At 41.7% G+C, this 21826-nt stretch overlaps 1 protein-coding gene across 1 annotated transcript in view; it reads left to right on the top strand.

Moving 5' to 3' along the window:
• MARCHF11 (membrane associated ring-CH-type finger 11) overlaps positions 1-21826 on the top strand; it is a 78063-nt gene that overhangs the window by 22670 nt on the left and 33567 nt on the right. Inside the window, exon 3 of the mRNA XM_075211307.1 lies at positions 20180-20335. Within this exon, the coding sequence (XP_075067408.1) occupies positions 20180-20335 (156 nt within the window). The remainder of the gene's footprint in view (positions 1-20179; positions 20336-21826) is intronic.

Consider the following 21826-nt stretch of genomic DNA (forward strand, 5'->3'; position numbering starts at 1 on the left):
AATTTTTATTTGTTAGTGGGGCAACATTGCAGTCATGGTCTGTCAGTGCATGCACTATATCTTTACAGTAATACCATGATACACAACAGTTGCTCTGCATTGGGACTGTATTCTCTAGGTGCAGGGCCTGAGCATTTTTTAGGACACTTCCAATAAAGAACTAAACCCGATGCTGAGTAGACTGGGCAATGTAAGGGTTAAAACTGGGGTTTGCAACTGGTTACACATTGGATAAGGTTTAAGTTTTCATCCTCAAAACCACAAGATAGTAAATGTAGTTTGGATATGAAAACCGCATCCTATGTGTGGCAGTTTGCAAACCGCAAAAAAACTCTGCTGATTAGTAAGTCTCCCCCCTAGAGGCTTCTCTTATCAGTTGTGGCATTTACAGTATGTGCAGAGTTAAAAGAACACTAAGTAATGAATGAATAATTAATTGGGGAAACTTGAAAGGAAACCTTTGGTATTCAATGACTTTGGAGTTCATCAATTAAAACTGTTATGTTAGTCCCTTTAAAGATATCACCTTTTAAACAGGTATCAAGTATAAAGTATCACTTCAACACAAGCAACCTCCAAAACCAAAGTAATAATTATTTCATTAACCTTTACTTGTACTGCCTGTATGGGTAGATACTGTACATACCATTTAGTAAATAAAATGATAGATTTATGATTTGGCAGAAATATGTACATGTTCTCGGCTAGTCTTTGAAAACATCACAGAAAGGAAAACTGGTTGATTACTGTAGTATTGACTGTAATATAGACTAACCATTTTTAATACAAAATTGCCAGTACAGAGAATGAGGGCCTTATGTAGTATTGGCCACAATTTATGCTAAATCAGAAATCAAAATCAGTGAGATAAAACGTGTAGGGGCGAAGTTACCAGTCTCAGCACTAGGCTATGCCAGGCCTGGTGGCAATATAGCAGAGAAACCCACAGCTTGGGGTTATGCTGCCATAGTGAAAACCAGCCCTATGCTGGTCCTGGCTTCCCTAGGGGGGTTAGGCACACACAAAAAAAAAAGTGCCTCTCCCATTGATCAGTTCTATGCTGAATAGCATTAGGGCAATTGCCACACCCCTGGGCGCGGTGGATGTGAGATATTATAGTATAAAATAGATGTAAATAATATTTTTTTCTGTGGCGCACTACAGGGTCCAGCATGCCCAGGCCATCGTCTAAGTGTAGAGAGGCACAATAATGAGATATTTCTCAGTCTGACCTCTGTGCATGCACAATAAGTAAAAGCACTTTGTGCTCTTACTACGTCCAACGCTACACGACCCCCTGAATCTCTAAGCTCGTCTAGTTTGTATGTTATCCCCATACTTGCTTAAGGTTCCTCCTGGTGCTCCAGCTTCCTCCCACATTCCAAAGATTGATAGGTTCGTTGGCTTATGACAAAATTAATCCTAGTGTGTTTGGTAGGGAACATAGATTGTAAGCCCCACTGGGGCAGGTGTTGATGTGAATAAATAGACACACTCTGTACAGCAATTTGTAATATGTTGGCACTATATAAATATATAAATAACTTTCTAAAATAATAATAATAGAGAAAGCAGCTTATTAGTTAAAGTAACAAGTATCAACAAGTACTATTGTACATACTGAGCCTGATTCAAAAGAAGAGCACGGAACTTGAGCATAGTTCCTACCATATGCAAATCCAATGGGATCTCAAGATATGTTTCCATTTCAAATGTTACCTGCTATATGTTAGACGGACAGAATAGACTGCAGTATACACTCATGCATATGTGCAGTATAAGGTCAAATTATTATTAAATTGTGGTGTTATTGACAGTGACGGAGATTTGAGTGCAGGTGGTGACTCTGGCAGGAGGGAAGATAATAAGCTCTGTTTTGGACATGTTGAGCTTTAGGTAGCGTTGGGACATCCATGTGGAGATAGTAGAAAGACAGTTGTTTGTACAGGAGAGAGGCCAGGGGGAGAGATACAGATTTGGGTGTCATCAGCGTAGAGGTGGTATTGGAGGCCAAAATTAGTGCCCCAAGAGAAGAAGTGTACAATGAAATAATAAAGGGCCAAGAACAGAGACTTGTGGGACCCCAACAGATAGTGGGAGTGGAGGGAAGGTTGTGCCAGAGGTAGAAACACTGATAGAGCGGTTTGATAGGTAGGAAGTGAACCAGGAAACAACTGTGTCAAGAAGGCCAATGGAATGAAGGGAAGGAGAAGAGAGTGATCAACAGTATCAAAAGCAGCTGAGAGGTCCAGGAGAATGACTATGGAGAAATTACCATTAGATTTTGCGTAAGTAAGTCATTGGTCATTTTTGAGAGAGCAGATTCAGTAGAATGTTGGGGGCGGAAGCATGATTGCAGAGAGTTGAGAATGGAATGATAGGAGATAAAATGAGACAGGTGTTTGTACACTAATCGCTCAAGTAGTTTGGAGGCAAAGGGGAAGAGAGAAATAGGGCGGTAGTTTGAAAGAGAGGCTGGATCGAGAGATGGTTTCTTTAGAATAGGCGAGATGAGTGCATTTTTAAAGGAGGATGGAAATGTGCCAGTGAAGAGAAACAGGTTGAAGAGGTGAGTTAGAGGTGGGCATGCAGTTGAGGAGAGGGAGCATAGTAGTTGAGAGGGACATGTTGTAGGGTGAGATGATAAGATGAGTGCAGAGACTTCATCTTCAGTTACTGGAGAAAATGAATTAAGGGTGGATTGGGGTGTGTAGGTGAAGGTGGGTAGAGTGAATGGAATTTGGCATTAGGAAATATCTTGTCGAATTATGTTAATTTTGTCTTTGAAATAGGTGGTAAAATCATGGGCAGTGAATGAGGAAAGAGGAGGAGGTGCAGGTGGGAAGAGACGAGAGTTGAAGGTGGCAAAGAGGTGATGTGGGTTAGAAGAATGGGTGGATATTAGAGATTTAAAGAATGTATGTTTGGCAATTGAAAGGGCAATGCTGTAAGATGAAAGGATGAATTTATAGTGGAGGAAATCGGGATAGGAATGAGATTTCCTCCAGTGACGCTCTGCAGTGCAAGAGTACCTTTGTAGGTAGCAGGTTTGTTTGTTGTGCCGTGGCTGGGGTTTGGATCATCAGAGACTATATGTAGTAGCTGGAGCTGCGTTGTCTAGGGCTGAAGCGAGTGTTTTGTTATAGCAAGAGGCATCCTGATTAGGACAGGACAATGCAGTCATTGGAGAATATAGTTGTTTTAGTGAGAATGAGAAGAGGATTGGGTTAAGATTACTTAAGTTTCGTTGTGTATGTGTGTATTTGGGTGCAGGGGGAAGGGCATGGGGTAAGATGAGCCTGAAGGAAAGAAGGTTAAGGTCGAGAGTGGGAAGGCTTAATTGGAAAAACTAGAGATGGAGCAGTAGCCGGAGAAGACAAATTCAAGGTAGTGCCCATCACAGTGGGTGAGAGATGAGGACTATTGGGAGAGACCAAAGAAGGAAGTAAGTGAAAAAAGTTTAGTGGCACAAGAGACAGTGGGATTCTCAATGGAAATGTTGAAATCACCTAGTATGAGTGTAGACAGGTCAAAGGATAGGAAATAAGTGAGCCAGGCCGCAAAGTTATCACTGAATTGGGAAACTGGACCTGAGGGGGCGATACATTACAGCAATACAAAGGTGGAGAGGATAAAATAGATGAATAGTGTGGACTTCAGAGGAAGAGAATGAGAGGGAGGGTTGAGAGGGAATGACATGGAAGGTGCAGGTTGGAAAGAGTAGAATGCCTACTTTACCACCTTGCTTGTTTCTGGGTCTATGAGTGTGGCTGAAGGAGAGTCCCCCATAGGAAAGGGGATGTAGTGTCAGAGGAAAAACAAACAGATATGGCGTTCCATAGTGCACAGGAGAAGGGAAAAGAGGGTAGTGGAGATATGTGGATAAGGTTGATGGGATTGGAAGTATGGGATGGATGGAAAGGTTTGGGGTGGAGCTAGGAGCGTGAACAGATAATGGGGATTGTATGGGACCCAGGGTTAGGTGAGATATCAACAGTAGCTATGAGAAGGAGCAGGGTGAGTAAGAGGACATGTTATTATTATTATTTATTTATTTATTTATTTATAAGGCACCACAGATTCTGTAGCGCCGAATGCAGAAGCAAGCACAGATGAGTGTGAGTAATGCTATGTGGGACTCACACAGAGTGCAACAAAAGATGTGATATGACGTACGAGGAAGAGGATACAGACATGGGACAATAGGTAGAGAGGATCCTGCCCGCAAGGGCTTACATTCTAAAGGGAGGGGTGGTGAGACACAGTAGGACAAACTGGGAGAAAAATTTAGATGACAGACGAGGAAGAGTATGTGATGGATAGAATGGTTAGGAGGTGGTAGGATAGGTGAGCTTAAAAAGGTGAGTTTTGACAGCGTTTCAAGGACTGAAGGTTGGGGAAGAGTCGATTGAGACAGGATAGGAAGTTCCAAAGATTAGAGGCAGCACAGCAGAAGTCTTGGAGGTGAGCATGCAAAGAGGTAATGAGAGGTGAATTGAGGTGGAGGTAATAAGTGGAGCGGAGTGGCCGGGCAGGTATGTACCTCGAGACAAGGTCAGAGATTAAAGGAGGAGAAGTGTTGGTAAGGGCTTTGTAAGTGAGGGTAAGGAGCTTGAACTGAATTCTGAAATGGACAGAGAGCCAATGAAGTGATTCATGCAGAGGAGAAGCAGAAGAGGTGTGGTGGGAGAGGAAGATGAGCCTAGCTGCAACATTCTGTATGGATTGAAGGTCAAAAGAGCGAAGGAGACCAGTGAGAAGGATTTTGCAATAGTCGAGATGAGAAATGATGAGTGAATGGACCAGTATTTTGATTGCTTCCTGAGAGAGGGAGGGATGGATTTTCACAATGTTACGAAGGCAGAAGTGGCAGGATTTCGTGAGGGACTGGATATGAGGGGTAAAGCTGAGGGCTAAATAAAGCGTAACTCCAAGGCAGCGGCTTGGGTGACAGGAGAAAGAGTAATGTTGTCAACCAAGAGGGAGATATTGGGAGGGATAGCAACATTGGCAGGAGAAAAGATGAGAAAAAGAAGAGTTCCGATTTGGAGATGTTGAGTTTCAGGAAGCGCTGTGACATCCAGGTAGTTACAGCAGAGAGACAGCTAGATACCTGGACAGTGGGAGAAAGGTCAGCGAAGGAAAGATAGATTTGCGTGTCATCAGTATGGAGGTGGTGTTGAAGGCCAAATGATTGAATGAATTTACCAAGCGAGGTGGTGTGCAGATAGAAGAGCAGAGGGCCAAGGACAGAGCCTTGTGGGACTTCAATAGAAAGGTGAAAAGGGGGTGGGGAGCCAGAAGCAGACACACTAAAAGAGCGGCCAGAGATGTAAGAGGGAAACTTGGAGAGAGCTGTTTCGCGAAGACCTAGGGAGTGAAGGGTGGCATGTGGGAGGATTTGTGGGTGTGAGGTTTATTTCTGTTTATATAGGCTGGTGAGTGTGGTGTGTGCAAGAGACAAAACAGTTCATGTGAACAGCCTAGCGAGTGTTATGGCCACCAGTGCGGCATAAACTCATAGAACAGGTAGAAGAGGTCTTCACCTTTAGCAGCCGCCTTTCCCGTAGGAACTGGTTGTGCTCACAGGTACTCAGATGCCCCCAGGTCTTATGCTCAGAGTAGTATGAGTTTATGCTTACACGGTAGCGCACAGGTATAGGAGGTTGCACACGGAGTAGCGACAGGCCAGATGTCAGCTGACTGGGTGGGGCACCAGAGGATATGTCAGGTATAGGCAGAAAGGTCAAGGTCACAGGCACAGTTTCAGGATCCAGGGACAGGCGTAAGATCAGGGTTACTAGCCGAGGTTCAGAATCCGGGTTCAGGCAATAGATCAGGGTCAGAAGCACAGGTTTAGAGTCCAGGAACAGGCAAAGGTCATACACGGGTAATCAATCTCAGGTTTAAACACCAAACGCAGGAACAAATAGCAGGCAGCAGTACTGGAACAGGACGCTATAACCGGCAGTGAGGCTCAGTCCTCACTTCCTTAAATAGTACAAGGAGCCAATCAGAACAGAGCCCTACCAGCATTCACAGGAATAGCCTAATGATAAATTTGCTAATGGCCAATGAGGCTACAGGGTGCCCAGCTAGGAGTAATCAGCCAGGTGGCTGCATGATGAATTACTAGCATACAGCCAGTAAATGAGTAGCAGAGCCCCTGTGCCCACGCGCCCTGCTGTCTGACAGCTGGCCGGGCGCTGTGCGATGTAACTACAGGTGTCCCGGTTGTTGCCTAGGCAACCGGGACGCCGAAACCGGAATTGACGTCCCGGTCACCATAGCAACGGCCGGGACGCCAGCAGGAAGGTAAAGAGAGTGTCGCGGCGGTGCCCATGGCCGCCGAGACTACTGACAGCGAGGAGGGAAGTAGCGAAGGGGAAATCATAATCGGTGGGGAGGAATAGGATGATGGAGAAAGAAAAGGAGTTTGGAGAGAAGTTTGATGACAGTAAATAGAAAAAGACTGTAAAATAGAAAGACTGTAAATTGAGTAGGTGCATGATGAAGAGACATGAATGAATGTGTATTAGCTAGGGTAGGTAATGAGAGAGTAGAAAGGAACAATTGATCCAAATTGTGTGCAGCAATTGAAAGGGTGAGGGATACTTTACTGCCCCTGGCTGGTGTAAGCAGTTTCTGCCTTACTGACATGAAGAGGTCCAGCAGGATGTTGACAGTTGAGTTCAGAGGGTTTAGCAGCCAAACAGAGATGGTAACAGCAAACAGAACTGAGATCAGTGAGTAGCTGAACAGATGTTGAAACAGCAATGACAGTTGAGCTCTGTGGGTCCCACAACTGGACAGAGCTGGTATCAAAACCAATTCAAAATAATTCTGTTAAAAATAATTTAACAGCTAATAACAGTTTAATAATTAGTAAAATATGGATTGTTAAAGAATAATGAAATAAATTATATATTTTTTTACTTTAAATACATACTGAACATACAATGTGTTTTTTATGATCTATCTTTCGTTCTGCCTCTGACCGTCGCCTCTCTTCCCCCCTTATAACCTCCTCCCACGCGCGTATCCAAAACTTAGCCCGCGCTGCCCCCCTCCACTGGAACAAGCTCCCTCCCTCCATCAGAACTTCCCCTAATCTGTCCAGCTTCAAACGGGCCCTAAAAACCCACCTTTTTCTTAAAGCCTTTCTGTCTCCCACTTAACTTCCTACCTTATCTTCTGCCTCTGTCCCCCTACTCTCCCTCTCTCCCCTGCGTCTCTCTGTCTGTCCACCCCTCCCCTTAGATTGTACGCTCCTCTGAGCAGGGCCATCTCTCCTCCTGTTTCCACCACTTCTAACTCTGCTCTCCAGCTACTTAGCCCTCCTCCTCGAGGGTCCTCCACCCCACGTCCACTCTCACTCCCTCCTCCCCCCTGGGGGTCTCCCTGTCTTCCGCGCCCTCCTTCTTGGGCCCCGTCGTTTGCGGATCCTCCCTCCCCCTTCCCCGCCCTCTCTAGCTGTGCATTGAGCGTACTGAGTTGCTGTGTTTACTGTACTGTGCTGTCTCCCATTGTATTGTGATTTTGTTTGTCTCTGTACGGCGCTGCGGATGCCTTGTGGCGCCTTGTAAATAAATATTAATAATAATATCTTACTTGCATAAAGTTGTTCTGTGCTATATAGTGCTATGCAATCAAAGAGGATGTCATGACAATCATCGCTATCAGTCGGCACTTACACCTGCCCTGTAGTTGGTACAAATGTTATGGCTGAAACAAATGTACTTGCGAGAAACCCAGGACTTGAATCTGCTGCATCTGCATTGGACCACTCTTGGCATGCCCTTATTATACATGGTCTATGTTCATCTGCTCCTTTCCTCCACCGTACCGCCCTTCAAGTTGCAGGCAGTCGTAAGTGTCATTTGCGTTCAGATATAAATTGCATGCGCAAAAACAGATCATTGATCAGGATAGTTCAGTGTGTAAAAATAAATCTATCTTCCACTGTATTCCAGTCTTAATTAAAATAATCATATCCAGGCGACATGTTTTTAAGTAATGCAACTTGGACAACGGTTTGTAAATGATTTTTATTTATTTTTTTTATAAAAAGGGGGGACAGCAGCCAGGCGTATATTGGGAACTTAAAGTGGCCCTGGAAAAATGTATGGAAGTGGCCTCATGTGGGCAGGACCATATCAACTATAAGCAGGGCAAACACAAAAGGAGGCGGGATTAGTACAAAGTTGACTATGCCACCAGAAGCCTGTAAAGTGCTACACTGCTCATTACATATCACCCTTTCCTCAGCATTCCCACCCAATGGACAAACATGTCCCTGGGCGTGACAGAGCCCTAAATCAGGACTGTCCTGCTGACATTGGGATAGTTGAGTGGTATGATTATTGGATCACCCACATAATTTCCTCTGTGTATGAGTGATCCGTACACTTTGACTAATACATAGAAAGTAGGACAATATGAGCAACTAAATTTGGCAGTAGTAAACCAGTAACAGAAAATGTTATCACAATATACATATTTGTGTTTATTTAATAACATTGTGCAAAGGAACTGCCCATATAGAAAAATACAGTTGGCAGACTGTCCTGCTCTTTCTTACCTTTTCTTGTCGCTTTCCCTACTTGTGGTTGCTGGTGTCTCAGTTTGCCGCTTGTCTGGATCCTGGAATGCTTGGGCCACCATCACCACATATACAAAATAGCACCTATTAGCCGCCACCTACCTCACACCCACATTACATTGCCACAAGCCCCTTTCCCTCACACCCACATTACATTGCTACAAGCCTCCTTGCCATTACACATATATTGCATTGCCACAAGCCCCCCTGCCATCACACACACATTACATTGCCACAAGTCCCCTTGCCATCACACACACATTACATTGCCATACGCCCCATTACCTTCACACACACATTACATTTCCACACACCCCCTTGCCCTCAACACACAAATTACTACACGCCCCCTTGACATCACACACACATTAAATTGTCAAAAGCCTCCTGCGCCAACACGCCCACATTACATTGCCTCAAGCCCCTTGCCATCACACACACACACACACACACACACACACACACACACACATTACATGCCACACACCCCCTTGCCATCACACAAACACACATTACACACTGACATCAGCCCCCTTGCCATCACAGACACACACACAACACTGACATCAGCCCCCTTGTCATCATACACACACAACACTGACATCAGTCCCCTTATCATCACACACACAACACTGACATCAGCCTTCTTGTCATCACACACACACACACAAACAAACACAACACTGATATCAGCCCCCTTGTCATCACACACAGACACACACACACACACACACACACACACATACAACACTGACATCAGCCCCCTTGTCATCACACACACACAACACTGGCATCAGCCCCCTTGTCATCACACACTCACACAACACTAACATCAGTCCACTTGTCATCACACACACACACACACACACACACACACACACACACACACAAACAAACACAACACTGACATCAGCCCCCTTGCCATCACAGACACACACACAACACTGACATCAGCCCCCTTGTCATCATACACACACAACACTGACATCAGTCCCCTTATCATCACACACACAACACTGACATCAGCCTTCTTGTCATCACACACACACACACACAAACACACACAAACAAACACAACACTGATATCAGCCCCCTTGTCATCTCACACACACACACACACACACACACACATACAACACTGACATCAGCCCCCTTGTCATCACACACACACAACACTGACATCAGTCCCCTTGTCATCACACACACACGCACAACACTGACATCAGCCCCCTTGCCATCACAGACACACACACAACACTGACATCAGCCCCCTTGTCATCACACACACACACACACACACAACACTGACATCAGCCCCCTTGTCATCACACACTCACACAACACTAACATCAGTCCACTTGTCATCACACACACACACACACACACAACACTGACATCAGCCCCCTTGTTATCACACACAACACTGATACCAGCCCCCTTATTATCACACACACACACACACACACACACACACACACACACACACACACACACACACACAGAACTGACATCAGCTCCCTTGTCATCACACACACACACACAGCACTGACATCAGCCCCCTTATTATCACACACACACACACACACACACACAACACTGACATCATTCCCCTTGTCATCACACACACAACGCTGGCACCAGCCCCCTTGTCATCACAAACACATATTGACACCAGCCCCCTTGTCATCACACACACATATTGACATCAGCCCCCTTGTCATCACACACACAACACTGACATCAGACCCCCCACCTCTTTACACACACAACACTGACATCAGCCCCACCCCCACCTCCTCACACACAACACTGACATCAGCCCCACCCCCACCTCTTCACACACAACACTGACATCAGCCCCCCCACCTCTTCACACACACAGCACTGACATCAGCCCTCCCCCAGGTCTTCACACACACACACAAACAGCACAGATATCAGCCCCCCACCTCTTCACACACACCCAGCACTGACATCAGCCACCCCCCATCTCTTCACACACACAACACTGACATCAGCCCCTTCTCACCTCTTCACACACACAACACTGACATCAGCCCCCTCACCTCTTCACCATTGTTGCCTAGTCTCCTGGAATGTCCAGGAGACTCCCGAATTTTTGGGAGTTCTCTCGACTCCCGAGAAAGTAGGCAAACCTCCCAGATCCAGCTATCTTCATTGGTGAAGTGGGAGATGGCGGGGCTAAATACGTCATTGTGGCATCGCACCCTGCTTGCGATTGGTTGAAAATAGCAAAGCTTGACAAGGGCAGGGCCTAACAACGCTATTTGCGTGGCCACGCCCACTCGACGGACACCCTCCCGGACAGCTTATTTAAAAAGTCTGCAAGTATGCTCTTCACTCACACAGCACTGACATGAGCCCCCCCCTCTTCACACATACAGCACTGACAACAGCCCCCCTCTTCACACACACAGCACTGACATCACACACATTACATTGCCACTACAAGCTCCCTTGCCATCAAACACACACACACACAAATCAGCAAATTGCCGTAGTAATGGTAATAATGTGCAGCTATTACGGTAGTAACAGTAAATCTGCCCCTATGTTTTGTGTTTATTTTTATACAATGTTACAGTAACAGCACAATCATCTCTTCCTGATTTTCTTACCGAGGAAATTATAATTTGTATCTCTCTCTTTTGGCTCACCATTGGGGGATCCTGCCAAAAAAGCTAGACACTTTTTATGGATGAAACTTTTTATAGATGAAACTTTTTGTTTCCACAATTTGGATAAGTATGTCTTCATAAATCAGTTGTCGCCATAATTCATTTGTCTCAGGTTCCAAGAAGTGAGTCGAAATCAGTCTGATTTTTGTATAGAAGGTTGAGCTGTAAACAAATTAATCACAGTGTACAAAAATAGGTTTTCATTGTGTTTTTCATATGTAACAATTGCACTCAAAAACACAGTCTATTTACCCTTCAGCAATGACTAATTTTCAAATAGGAAATATTCATCATTTATTTTAAATTCTAGCTTATGATGACCATATTATCAATATTTACATTTCCTCTATACTCACTTGTGTTAATACGCATTTAAATATATCTTAAATTGTAGCAGTATTAGCTACAGAGGCTGCAAACACACTAATTATGGCGATTTAGGTGTGATGCAGCTTTAAACAAAATAATAAAAGTAAAATTAGTAAAATAAACATTGCCAGTGAATACAAGGAGATTTCAAAGAGATTCTCGAACTTTTGAAAGACTAACAAATTTGAGGTAAATTCAAGCAAAGTGAACATGTCTAAAACATGTTAGAGCTTTAGAACCTCATTTAGAGTCAGACGCAAAGTCCGTTTAAGAAGTGTAGGAGTGGGAGTGTACCGCAGCTTGGTAGCGTATTACGAGTGGCAAGCAACCCCAGTTGCGTCCCACTCCTAATACCCTATCAAGCTGCGAGCAGTTCCTGCAGTTAGCTAACGCTTGCGCCACCTAATTCCTGCCACACAGCTTTAGCCCTGTCTTGACGTGTGTTGCGTCTGCGCCTCACTGCGTCTGGGATTTACTTACATGGTCACACCTTCACAATTCTGCGTTCCTCCCATTCTCTCGTAGGGAGTCGCAAACTGTTGCAAGTGTTAATTGCATCCAAGATGCAGGCGGATTTGGTGCTTTCTGCACATGCGTGATAGTGGTTTTTTTTTAGATGCGCCTAAAACAGACTTTGCATCTAGAGGGCGATGTTGAGGTGACTGAGAAATCGTTTTATAGCAATACCAGCACATGATTAGGACACTACATAGAGGACTTTATACAGTGACACAGTTACCAACTGAAGTAGCTGCTAGTAAAGTCCACACTTACACACACGACCATACATGGCTGTCACACCAGGGCGAACATAGCTGTCAAATAGACAGCAGGGTTTTATGTGACAGTTAACAAATCTATGTTTTGCTTTGTTTTTCGTTGTATTGTTTTAGTTTTAAAATGTGAACACACACACACACAAACATGCACACATACAGATATTGGTTAATATATAAAGATTTGTGTTACCTGAGGAATAAACTGTCTGGAAGGTGAAGAGATGTGGTGAGGAGTCTGGTGGACTCTGGAGAGATGGACAAGGTAGACCAATAGAGCCATCCCATATCCCTCCTGTTGATGGGTTTTCCTCCAGGTAAAACAAATACATGTCATCCAATTACCACCATGCAGGATCCTCAAGTATACACTGGTGTACCAATGAAATATGTCTGGGTAGAGGTGTATTGAAATGTGTCTAATGTATTACTGTATCATACTGAAAGCTTTTGTTATTCAATGTGATAGTCCTAGAGTTATAATAGATGATAGGGGTATTCATGTTATTGATAATAGAGGTTTAATGTATGAGTAGTGGTAACAAATCACATACTTTCAATTAACCATAAACCAGTGTGAACATAAAGTAGTGGTACTCGGTAGAACGAATTGAATAGAATAAGAGTTGGAACTTGATTGAAGTGACTGATAGCTTCGGCCACTAGTCCTTTCCCGCTACCAAGAGATCACTCCTGGGCAGACTCCTAACCTGTCAGTTTTTGAAATGTTCTTGACCCCTCGTGAGATGAGATTGTAACTGTGAGGCTAGGTTAGATCTTGAGAGAAGGTAAATAGTGAGACAGCAACAAAGAACGTCCAAAACACTGTTTCCTGAAAGGTCACACTAACTGTCAGGATGTTGGATCGGGAGAGTAAGTTGTGGAGCAGAAATTTCTTAAGCTTAGGTTATTTGACAGACAGGTACCAGGTGTAGGCTACCAGCATCACGGCTTCAAGGGTAGCAGAGACACACTGGTGCCCATTCCACCCACTGCAGATGGGCCAACACTCAGAGAAGGGTCCAAGGGCACTCATGAGTCTGTACTGGAAGGCCTCGAATGCAGTTAGTAGCACCTGAGCCAAAGACTAAGACTGTTGTCCAGCATGAAGTTATAGTTTTTCCTGTTTTGTGTTCTCTCATTTCATTCTCTTCTCAGGGCGGTTAATTCTTTTGATTATAAGCAGGTGACAGAGACTGGTTCAGGTAATGATAAGGAGGTATTGGGGAGGAAGAAGTTAGTAGCATAATCAGTCCAGCCAATTACTCTATTCAATTCAGGGGTAAAGGAAAATTTAGAAACCTTGGAGAAAGTGCGAGGGGCTATTGTCTGAGTAGCATTACGTCCGTAAGTACAGCGACCCCATGGTTAAAAAAGAGATACACCCAGCGATGCCAGTCCAGTAATATTCGGACTTGAGCAGGCATCCTTGAGAATGATTATCATTCTTGGGAGGGTAAGGTTTTAGACCAAACAAAGTGCTGGGCGTGCTCACACGTGCCTCAGTGATTATATCAAGTAGGATTAGTTCTCTTTCCACTAAGTATTCTTGAGGTACCCGAAACTATAGGCGGGAGGTCACTAAGGGAAAAAGTAGGACAGCTAGGTCCCTTAGTCTGAAGTCTCCCAATGCTTTGCAAGCCTATCACTGTTAAATCTGAGTATTGAGAGACTGGGAAGAACGAACAGACAATAGCCCGCCCACAAGTGTTGATGAAAAGAACTGATGACATTATTAGAAGTGTGTATATTAACGCAGGCTGAAGGAGATTGCATATGACATTATTGATAGACATAGGATGATGCTATTGATGAACATGAAGTGTTTAAATGTATTCTGAGCTTAAAGACATGCGTTGGACAGAAGAACCTGTTAAACTTGAAGAACTGTTGTAGGGAATTCTGTATAGCTGATACATGTTCTATTGTACCTTGTACCTTTCCAAATAATGTATTAAGTGTTTTATTGCACCCTTGAAGGGCATGCAAAAGGTTATCTCCAAGCTCCAGAAGTGTACGGTTTATAGTAAAAGAAGAAATCGTTTAGAGGATTAAGACTCTCTTTTATGATAACTTGTTTAGATCTACAAAGAGCGTGGTCATACACCAAGGGGGATTTGTATTACATAACAATGAAACGTGGCACTGAGATCTTGCATATAACATCTTTAAGGTGATAGTTTATTATACTATCAAAGGGTGGACTGTTGAAGTTGTATAATTGTATGAACGAAAGTATATTGGTTTAATATTGGTTTGCCGTGCGTATTGCGAAGCGTACACCACGTGTTACGTAGCGTGGTGCGTTCGCACGGTAAAATATGCACGCACACACTCTCATTACAACATTTAGTTATTTATATAATCTCATATTGGTTCTGTTACACTGTAATTCAGGAGCAGATAGTATTCGGTTTATTATTAGTTTATATATATACATATATATATATAGTGATTATATGTACATTGTAGTGTTATTAAAGGTTTAGGTTATAGGAAAGGTGTCATGCCTGATATCATATTGAAGCCCTAATCATCAGCAGCTGTCCGGTGCAGTCAGCGAAGAGATCGCACATTGCATACTTTAGTTATTGATATTAGAGAGTAAACCTTTGTATGATACTGGCTATGAAAGGAGCAAACCCCCTGGAGAGAAGACCCCCACCTTTGGATTCCTTAGATTGAATCAACCTATTACCTGACTGGCCTGGACCCACCCAACGTCTGGACCTATAGAAACAATCTACGTCATCTCTATTGTTCAAGTGTAACACTGTACTGTATATAATATAGCTGCGCTTCCTGTGGCTCTCAGTCTACTCTGACCACAGTTATTTAACAGATACACTGTTCCATTGGGACCCATGGAAGCGCAGCGATTGCAGCGGTATGTATGTATGTAACTTTTGGTATTGGCTGTGCTGTACTGTACTTTATTAGAATATAATAATGTATTGAATTGTTGACTATTTACACCTGCTAAAAATAAATAACTTTGTGCTTTGGAAACACATTCAATTGATTGGGCAATGCTTATTTTAAAACGATAGAATTACTTTAATAATATATACAGCATAAATTCGTTATGCACAAAATCAAAGAAAGCAGTAACGTGAAAATGATCCATTTGTAAATTATTTTCAGGATCTTGGTGCACTATAATCTCCATTATAAAATGTTCACTGAAGTCAGTTATAATCAACTTATTTGCATTGTAAATGCTATTATTTCATAAATACTTACTTACATGACCCATAGAATACAAATAGATACTAAGAACAGCATTGTCTGAACAGAATAAGAGAAATTCTACACAGCTGCAAGCCAATTTAGAAAAGTAGGAATATTTCTACAGACAAATCTCTAAATCCTGGGACTGTTCCTGGAAATTAGAGACAGTTGGCCAACAAATTCTTAAAATGTATAAACACACTACTTTATTAATTAGTGTAGATCATGTTGTTTACACACTTTAATAAAGAACATGAAACACGATAGAATGTAGATATATGTATACTGTTATATCTTAATGAAAAGATGATGTAATAATAGTATGTGTGTCTATATCAGTGAGAGCCATACCAGGACTTGAAGAAGAATTTCACCCAAAAGTTCAATATGAAAAGCACATTGCATAGCTAAATGGCACCGAATGTCACTAGATTGGAGCTGCATTGTAGGTATGCCCTTTGTCTTTGTTCCATATATATGTTATCAGACTAGCTCAGGACAAGGGACTATGTGTTTGTACAAAGTACCTGTGACTAGTTTAGTCACCAATATCTTACCAGCCATGGTGTGAGTTAGCGTTGCACATTGGTTGCAAATATACACGAATGCAAGTTGCATATCTTCACATCTTTACTGTACTGCACTTATACGTGAACGCTCTTGATCTGTCTCTCAAAATGCAAGGGGCTGCAGTTGTTATGGCACATGCAGCTGAAAATACTAACATTATGTGTCATGCAAATTTATGATACGGAAATGTACTTCTACCCAATTCTAAAGCAGGCCTCTAGCCACTAAAAATAAGATATAAAGGAAGGCCTGTATATTTTTTAAGAAAAAGTGACAACCCTACCTGTGTCAGAAATGCCTAATACATCCATTTTAACATGCAAGCAGAATGTTTTTTTAAATGTTTGCTCTTTAAGGGTTTGTTAAATTTGCATGTACCCAAATTATACACTCTACTAGCTGAGTGGGCGGTTTATGGGGGCCTGAAGGGAGCAGATTATCGCCACTTCCACACATGTACAGTACCATCTAAACTGGATTGTAGGCATGGAAAGCGACTGCACAGACCAATGGCTTCCTCGTGGCTGCCCTGTCATTAGCAGCTGCAGTTCCCAAAAAATGCACATAGCAAAATGACAGTGCTAATGAAAACGTGTGAAAATATTAACACACAGGGAGCTCATTTGTAGCAAGCAAGAAAGAATATGGCTAATACCAGGTTCATGTTTTGACTATAGTTCAAAGTTCTCTTCTAAAGTATAATATTATGTACTACCTTTGACCTTGCAATAGCCAAGTACTCTTAACGGTAACATTTTCCGTTGATATCACTTTAATTCCTCAGTAGTCTGTCCCCTATAACAGTGAGATAACAGGGAGCTACACTGAAGAAAGTGTGCTGCAGAGAAGCATAATGCTTCTCACTCTATGCAGTTTTGCTGTGCTCATATAATAAATGCCAGGCATGCTCTGAATGAAGAGCGAGAGAGAATCTTGTACTGTGCAGTTATTACAGCATAGGGAAAATTACCATTACTTCATCTTTAGCCCAAGTGTCCAGCCTGTCTGGTCTTTGTCACTTACATACCACATACCACCTATTCCTCTTCCTGGCCTTCACCTCAGCAGTGACATAAATGAAGAAGGAGCTAAGCAGTGCTGTAGTCTATTGGTTGGAGTGGCGCACAATAAGTTTACAAAAGCCATTGTGTACAGTAATTAAAGTAGCCTATGAAGGGCAGACCATTGGTTGCTGCGCATATGATCACATTACCAATTCCACTATATTCCAACACATAAGTCTTCTTTAAATGCATAAACCCAAACTGCTTGACTTGAATGTCAATAACCACTGTAGGCCTTATTAGATTACAAAAAACTAACATAATTAAAACAAAAAATATGTAGCCTCTAGCAGTTAATCTTCTGGAGACCTCCAATACCCTCTCCAGCCATCCATGAAAGCCTCTACAGGACTTTGCACACAGTGACCAGCCTTTGAGTAACCACAGATTCCAATAACAGGGTAATGGATATAAAGCGTCCATTATTTTAAAGTAGTACAGTTGTAACAGCCCTTGATCTATTTACCCTAATGGGAACCACCAAGGCTGGACCTAAACTTTAGCCCCTTCTCACACTGCTTACCAAGCTTAATAATTAGAGATGTTCACTGACCCCGGTGTTTTGGTTTTGGTTTTGGCAAAACCGCCCTCGCATGTTTTGGTTTTGGATCCCTATTTTTTTTCTAAAATTCCTATTTTTTTTTGCTAAAATTACATAATTTGGCTCTTTTTTGTTCCTACATTATTATTAACCTCAATAACATTAATTTCCAGTAATTTCCAGTCAATTTTTGTCAAGTGACAAGAGCACTGCTACCCCTCCTGTTTCTGTATGAGCAATGGCACTGGAGACTGGAGAGTAGCAAGAACACTGCTACCCCTGTTTCTGTGTGAGCAGTGGCACTGAGCAATGTCACTGGAGAATGGAGTGTGACAAGAACACTGCAACCCCTGTTTCTTTGTGAGCAATGGCGCTGGATCTCCTGGGAGGGAGGTACTTATGGAATCCAAATCCCGCAAGATCCGACAACGCAACAATGATGTTTTGCCTCGATTAAGATCTGAGGACGCACGAAAGTACAAAGCCAGCTTGCGAGCCTACTCGGATCCCGTAAGTTTGGGTGGGTTCGGTTTTCAGAAAACCGAGCCCAAGCATCTCTATTAATAATGTTCCCTTTCACCTAGCATCAGCTCCACGGCCTCTTTAAATGGACTGACTTGAAGTTAAAACTGTCAGCACCCTGCTGCCCACTTACTATTTATGAAGTTTGTATAATTAATATTACATTTACACCTTGGTTTTCTTATACGTAGTGATGTGTTAGCTTTGTGGTTAGGTGTTTATATTGGTCCACTTACATAAACATGTTTTAAACATTGGTAGCCAAGAGTCAAGCATTATTATTATTATTATTATTATTATTATTATTATTATCATTATTATTATTAATTATGTGTAATTCACACATTCTCTGGTTAGGTCTTTTAAAAGATAATGTATTGTTATCACATCATATTATCACAACATTTTCTATTCACGTTAAAGAGTAGATGCCGAACAAATGTATTTTACCAGTTGCCATTTAATGGTTTTCAGAGTACTCTAGCTGTGTTAGTAATGTCCCTGGGGCCACAATGAGTGAGGAAATAAACTTACATATACAACATGGCTAGTGTTTTGTGCTATTTGTTTTAATTAGTGGTTGTAAATAGTCTTTTTTTGACTTGTAAATGTATTACTTTTAATGCATAAAATCTCCATGTTTGACTGGTAGTAGTTGGCATGATTAATTTGTGGCTTCCATCCAGGTATAGAGTATATTAGAAAGCTTCTGAAAATATTTAGATAGCTTGTTTTATATCAACAATTTTGTGTTCAAAGATTCAGTTTCACATAAACAGCTGCTTTACAATGTAAGGCATATTACCCACAATTAAGCACAAATAGAATTAAGAGAATAACACAAAAACACAAAACAGCAGAATGAAATGGTAGCAGAAACAGACCAATCAATCCCAGCCCTTTGCTTAAAAAAATAAAGTTCACCCTGTGTTGTTTTTAACAGCTAAATTGGTTCATTCCCTGTAAGTGCCCTGTAAATAGCAGAATGTGTGTTGGAAACATTAATATGTTAGGAAAAATAAGTTTTACTTGTTTTTCTTTAAAGGTTAATTTCTTTAAAGGTTAAGATAATATTTCCAATCTCATGTGTGCCCTCCACTTCCAGAGGGCTAAATAAATGTTACATCCCTGTGGTACTCTAAGAGAATGCAGTTCATCAAAGCAATACACACAGGAACCCAACTCGACTTACATGAGGAAATGATACTCAATTATTTCCTGAGCATAAAAACTGAGTGCTGGAGGCAATCCTGGGTCTGACTGAAACCCTGGTGATGAAGTGATGAAGGTCACAGGCGTTTCTCTTCAGGAATAGGAGACTCTTGGTCAACAGCATTTCTCTCACAGCACCTCTAGTGTAAGAGCATAAATAACACAATATTTTACAGTTCGATCTTTTTAAATAAACCACTTGACTTTATTCCGGCATTGTGGTGATCATGTGTGTATGTATGTGTATATGTGTGTGTATATATATATATATATATATATATATATATATATATATATATAAATATACATATATATATATGTATAAATATATATATCTTCATCATTATCATCATTTATTTATATAGCGCCAACATATTCCGTAGCGCTTTACAATTGGGGACAAACATAGTAAACTAATAAACAAACTGGGTAAAATGGACAAAGAGGTGAGAAAGCCCTGTTCGCAAGCTTACAATCTATATCTTATATATGTATAAAGGTTTTTGTTTTTTTTATTTGCTAAAATTGTGCAAACCTATATTTCCAAATATATATAACATTCATATTGATTTCCTTTCTGTTTCTCCATCCAGGGTGAGTTGCTCAACCCATGTCGCTGCAATGGATCTGTGAGGTACACACATCAGCTTTGCTTACTAAAGTGGATTAGTGAAAGAGGATCATGGACCTGTGAACTATGCTGCTATAGATACCATGTCATAGCAATTAAACTGAAGAAACCATGTCAGGTAAGAAATTTTTTTTGATTTTATTTTGACCAAATTCATACACAATCCACAGGTCAGGGGCTGGCTGGCAGACTTTAGCCCAGGAGGCAAGCACCCAGCACTGGCCCATAAGTAGCGGCCCATTCTTAGGTGGTTTTCGGTACAATATATATTTATCAATATAAAGAGAGGCTATTTTAGTGTTGCTCAATCCAACGATACTTTATTACTATAAAGGAAAAATCTTAAATAATAAAAATAAATAATGCAACAAAAAAGCAAACCTCACTTTATATTGCGTTTATTTGACATGTTCCTTCTCCCTACAGCACCTTTTAATTTTATACATACCTAGCTGATTATAATAGGATTTATCAAAATGCAAAAAGGCCATTTGCTTTAAAAAAAACTGATGTTTTTGCCAACAAAGGGCTTGTTTTTGCTTCGCCCTGTATACTAATAGGGTTATTAATTGTTTTAGGGTTAATCTAAACCAAATAATATTAGGGGTGGTTCTGGGGGGCACTCCTATGATGTAACATGATTATCATTTTAGACAAATACACAGGCAATACTGTGTGCACTACTGTTAGGTGTACGCAGCTCTGCCTTCACGAGCAGTACAATGTGAAGCAGGACATACCTCCCAACTGTCCTAAGCGAGACAGTCACCCAAATTTGGGACTGTCCCACCAGATTCAGGGCAGTTGAATGACTGTCCTGCTCTCTCCTACTTGTTCTTGTCATTTTCACCACTTCGGGCAGCTGATTTCTTTAACTCAGTTGCTGCTTTTCTTGATCCTGTAATGTTAGATGCCCTATTTGGAAAAAAAATGGGTATAAAAATTAGAAAACTCCAACCGGCCCCGGAGTTAAATCAATAGCACGCACATTTTATAATTATGCCTCCCTCCAGCCCCAACATTAAAATAATAATATTCACATTTTCTAAATAGATATATTTCCCTCCAACCAACCCTGACATTAAATAGCAAACAAATTTAATAAATAAACCTATTTCCATCCAATCAGCCCCAATATTAAATTAATAGTGTTCCCATTTAATATATAAACCTATTTCCATCCCTCCAAACAGTCCCAGCAATAAATTAAATAGCATTTACATTAAATATAACCATTTCCCACAACCATCCCCGGCATTAAATAATTCATATTCACATTTAATAAATAGCCCTCCTCCCCATAATCAGCTCCGTGTTCAATTAATATTCCCACACCACCTCAGCATTAAATTAAAGACCCTGTCACCTAACCTTAAATTAATAGGTCCCACTAGTAAATTAAATAGTTCTAAAAAATAAATTAAATTGCCCCACAAATAAAATAGCATCCATTAAATAATTATCACCCACATGCACTCCAAGAACAAAATAGCCTACCTCCCACAATATATTAAGACCCCCCTCCATTCTTTCCTCATACACTATATTAACATAATGGCCCCACTCACACACAATATATTAACATAGTGGCCCCCCCACTAACACACTA

The sequence above is a fragment of the Mixophyes fleayi genome, chromosome 5 (genome assembly GCF_038048845.1).
Source record: "Mixophyes fleayi isolate aMixFle1 chromosome 5, aMixFle1.hap1, whole genome shotgun sequence".
In the NCBI taxonomy this organism is placed as follows: Eukaryota; Metazoa; Chordata; class Amphibia; order Anura; family Limnodynastidae; genus Mixophyes; species Mixophyes fleayi.